Source organism: Verticillium dahliae, genomic scaffold (assembly GCF_000150675.1).
Source record: "Verticillium dahliae VdLs.17 supercont1.4 genomic scaffold, whole genome shotgun sequence".
Classification (NCBI taxonomy): domain Eukaryota; kingdom Fungi; phylum Ascomycota; class Sordariomycetes; order Glomerellales; family Plectosphaerellaceae; genus Verticillium; species Verticillium dahliae.
The window spans coordinates 1,129,183-1,131,763 of NW_009276925.1; the positions used below are offsets into that span (position 1 = coordinate 1,129,183).

The window sequence follows — 2,581 nt, forward strand, 5'->3', positions numbered from 1 at the left end:
CGCTGGCTCCGGAATCACCAAGACCTAGGGGGTCGTTTTCGGCCGTGGCGGACCCGATAGCACAGACGCTGGACCGCAATGCGCTGGTGGAGCATTTCTGCCGCTCGGTTGCTGCAAGTCTGTCACAGGGTGGCGGGAGTGCCGTCGTAGACCATGTTGGGTCGTTGTGCTTTGGGAGCGCGGTGGTGAGAGATGCGGCGTGTGCGCTGGCTGGTGCTGACCTGGTACGGACGGGGTCGAGAGGCGATGTTGACCATGGGTTGTTCCACGAGCAGGCGTTGATCGGATTGCCCGCGTTGGCCGAAGTCGAAGAGGACTGGGCGACGGAGCAGACGCTCGGAGCGATGCTGTTGCTGGTGTACTACGAGATGGTATGTTTTGTGATGGATGCATCGAGCTTTGACGTCGCTGACTCGCAGGATGAATAGCTTCTTCAGAGAGGCCCGACGAATTCGATCGGTCGGCACATGCAACAAGCTTGGAGGGTTCTAGAGAAAGTCCACGCCTCAGAAAACCCAAGGCTTGACTTCTTCCGTGAGGTAGGGTTCGCTGCATTGCGCCCTCGCTGGAACCTCCGCTGACAGATGGCCAGGCCTTCAGATACTTTGATGTCATCCACGCGCTCTCGTCTGGCACGGCGCCGTGCGCTTCATCCCCGCCATCGATTCATTCCCATACTTCGATCTCGGCTCTGGACTCCTCCATCAGCGCCATCTCCGGCTTCACAGCCGACCTCTGGCCCATCCTCCACCGCCTTGCCTCTCTACCATGTCGACAGAGTGATCAGAGCCTTTCCAGGGACTCACATGCGTCCACCGAAGGCAAGGACGCTAGCGACGAGCGAAAGGCAGCTCTTCACGAGCTAGAACAGGTTCTCATCGCCTGGGAGCCCGCCCTTCCACCTGGCTACACTCTCGTCAACCGTGTCGTCGACGGACCAGAGGACGCCCCCGAGGATGAAGTGGCGCGCATCCGCGTCATGACAAGCAAGGCGCTCGCGTGCAAACAGAGCGCTCTCATAGTGTTGAACCGCGAGCGCGACGCCGAGGCGGTGCAGCGGCATGCGAGGGCGGCGCTTTGGCACTGTGTCTCGGCGACGGGACCGCATCTGCCGCCGGGGCGCGGTACGGGCGCCGGGATGCTTTGGGCTTTGTTTGAGGCAGCATGTGAAGCCGGAGATGGCCGGGATCGTGGCCTCGCTAGGCAGGCTTTCGCGGCAGTCGAGGCGGCGAGGGGTGTGGTCAATGCTGCCAAGGCCTGGGAGGTTGTTGTGGAGGTCTGGCGAAGGAGGGATCTTGCGAAGGCAGGTGGAAGGGCCGATCCTGGGGGGGGCGGATGGAGAAGAATCGCCGAAGAGATGGGGTTCAGCCTGGTATTTGGATAAATGCGAGGCTATGGCATGGTGTATTGTTTCGAAGCATTTGGTTCCGTTGCTTGTATTGTTGGACGTATACCCCTGAATATGTTGATGAGTTCAAGCTGGTGGGAGGCGTTCCCAAAGTTCCATGTCCAGTAAGCAACCGAGTCTTTACTTGAGATTCTCGTATTGGCGTTTTAAGGAGGTAAATGACGATGCCGAGAAAACATGGCGACGTCGTGTGACTTCGATGCCGTCCGAACTCACCAAATTTCACGCCTCAAGCGCACATGATCAACGACCGACGACTTGAGGACGCCCTGAAATTGAACTATATCAAGACTATTTGGGCATTCAGCCGTCCTTCGTTGATTCTCCATGTTACACCTTTCACAAGAGCTTCATCATGAAGTCAAAGACAAGCTTCAAGGCCCTCCCGTACATGAAGTCCGAGACGGAGTCATCGCAACTGAGTTGCACGGTATCATTTATTGCATTCCAAACATGAGCAGAATGTGCCGGTGATTCATTAAAAAGAAAAGTAGACAAATAACCTTCGTGAAGGAATGGACGGACGCCCGATTGACTCCCGCGATGAAAAGAGAAGAAAGTAAAAACCACCTTGCCACTTATTAATCAACTCCCTCGCTGCCCCGTATACTTCCGGCCATCACCCTTCTAAATGCAGTAGGGGCTCTGGTTCCGCTCGTTGAAGTAGCATGCAGTGTGAGGAGGGCAGTCACCGCCGTACTGTGCACATCGTCAACATCATGGCGGTCATGGATAGGCAGGGGTCAAACATACCACCCAGAGAGCAGACGTGTCGCAGACCTGCCAGCCTTGCTGGCCATACTTGCCATACTTGCCATCAGCGCAGGAGTAGGTACCCGGCTTGCAGCCTGCGGCAGGAGGAGTGTAGTCGCCAGGGCCAGTGTAGTCGCCAGGGCCAGTGTAGTCGCCAGGGCCAGTGTAGTCGCCAGGGCCAGTGTAGTCGCCAGGGCGGGCAACAGCCGAGCTGGCGGCAATGACGGCGGTGGTGAGGAGAGTGAGGAACTGCATTTTGACAAGTGGGTGATTTGACAAGAGCACAAGCTTGATGGGAAGAGGGAGGTGGTCGGTTGTAAGTTGTTGGAGTGCGAGAAGATTTGAAGCGATGACTTGCTGGATGATGAGACCAGAAGTTGTCATTCAGCGGACTATGTTGCCATCTTTATACTCAGCTTT

General features: G+C 56.7%; 2 protein-coding genes across 2 annotated transcripts; one reads left to right on the plus strand and one right to left on the minus strand.

Annotated features, from left to right (window-relative positions):
* Positions 1–78: 78 nt before the first annotated feature.
* VDAG_02704 (uncharacterized protein) lies at positions 79–1,384 on the plus strand (the record flags this gene model as incomplete). The annotated part of the gene is made up of 4 exons (XM_009653357.1): positions 79–117; positions 276–371; positions 429–539; positions 593–1,384. 4 exons carry the CDS (start codon positions 79–81, stop codon positions 1,382–1,384), a joined length of 1,038 nt encoding a protein of 345 aa, XP_009651652.1.
* Positions 1,385–2,035: 651 nt separating this feature from the next.
* Positions 2,036–2,416, minus strand: VDAG_02705 (uncharacterized protein; the record flags this gene model as incomplete). Its single annotated transcript, XM_009653358.1, has 2 exons — positions 2,036–2,107; positions 2,162–2,416. The coding sequence occupies 2 exons, from the start codon at positions 2,414–2,416 to the stop codon at positions 2,036–2,038; spliced, it is 327 nt and encodes a 108-aa protein (XP_009651653.1).
* Between the last annotated feature and the right edge of the window lie 165 nt (positions 2,417–2,581).